The sequence below is a fragment of the Diaphorina citri genome, unplaced genomic scaffold (assembly GCF_000475195.1).
Source record: "Diaphorina citri unplaced genomic scaffold, Diaci psyllid genome assembly version 1.1 scaffold90914, whole genome shotgun sequence".
Classification (NCBI taxonomy): domain Eukaryota; kingdom Metazoa; phylum Arthropoda; class Insecta; order Hemiptera; family Psyllidae; genus Diaphorina; species Diaphorina citri.
In genome coordinates, this window is record NW_007467890.1 from 1 (window position 1) to 328 (window position 328).

A 328-nucleotide genomic window follows, 5' to 3' on the forward strand; every position below is an offset into this window, starting at 1 on the left:
CCTCTGGACTCACCTTTCCGAATAGCAGCGTCCTTACAGCTGACCATTTCCACATCGCACAGCTTGCCTGTCCAGCCCGGGGCACAAACACACTGGTAGTTATTCAGCACTTGCTTACAAGACGCCCCATTGAAGCAAGGATCAGACGAGCACCAATCAACATACTCCGTGCAGTGTTTACCCGTGTAACCGTAAGGGCAGTGGCAGGAGTAATACTTGATGTTGTCGATACAAGTGGCCCCGTTACCACAGGGCGAGCTATCGCATTCGTTGATCCGCGTTTGACAGTTGCTTCCCGTGTATCTGAGGAGGGAAATCAACAATCAAT

General features: G+C 51.2%; 1 protein-coding gene across 1 annotated transcript; it reads right to left on the minus strand.

Moving 5' to 3' along the window:
- Nucleotides 1-13: 13 nt before the first annotated feature.
- Nucleotides 14-305, minus strand: LOC113473776 (neurogenic locus Notch protein-like; the record flags this gene model as incomplete). The annotated part of the gene is made up of 1 exon (XM_026833227.1): nucleotides 14-305. A coding segment is annotated over one exon (292 nt), but the record flags the coding sequence as incomplete, so codon positions are not given.
- Nucleotides 306-328: the final 23 nt, after the last annotated feature.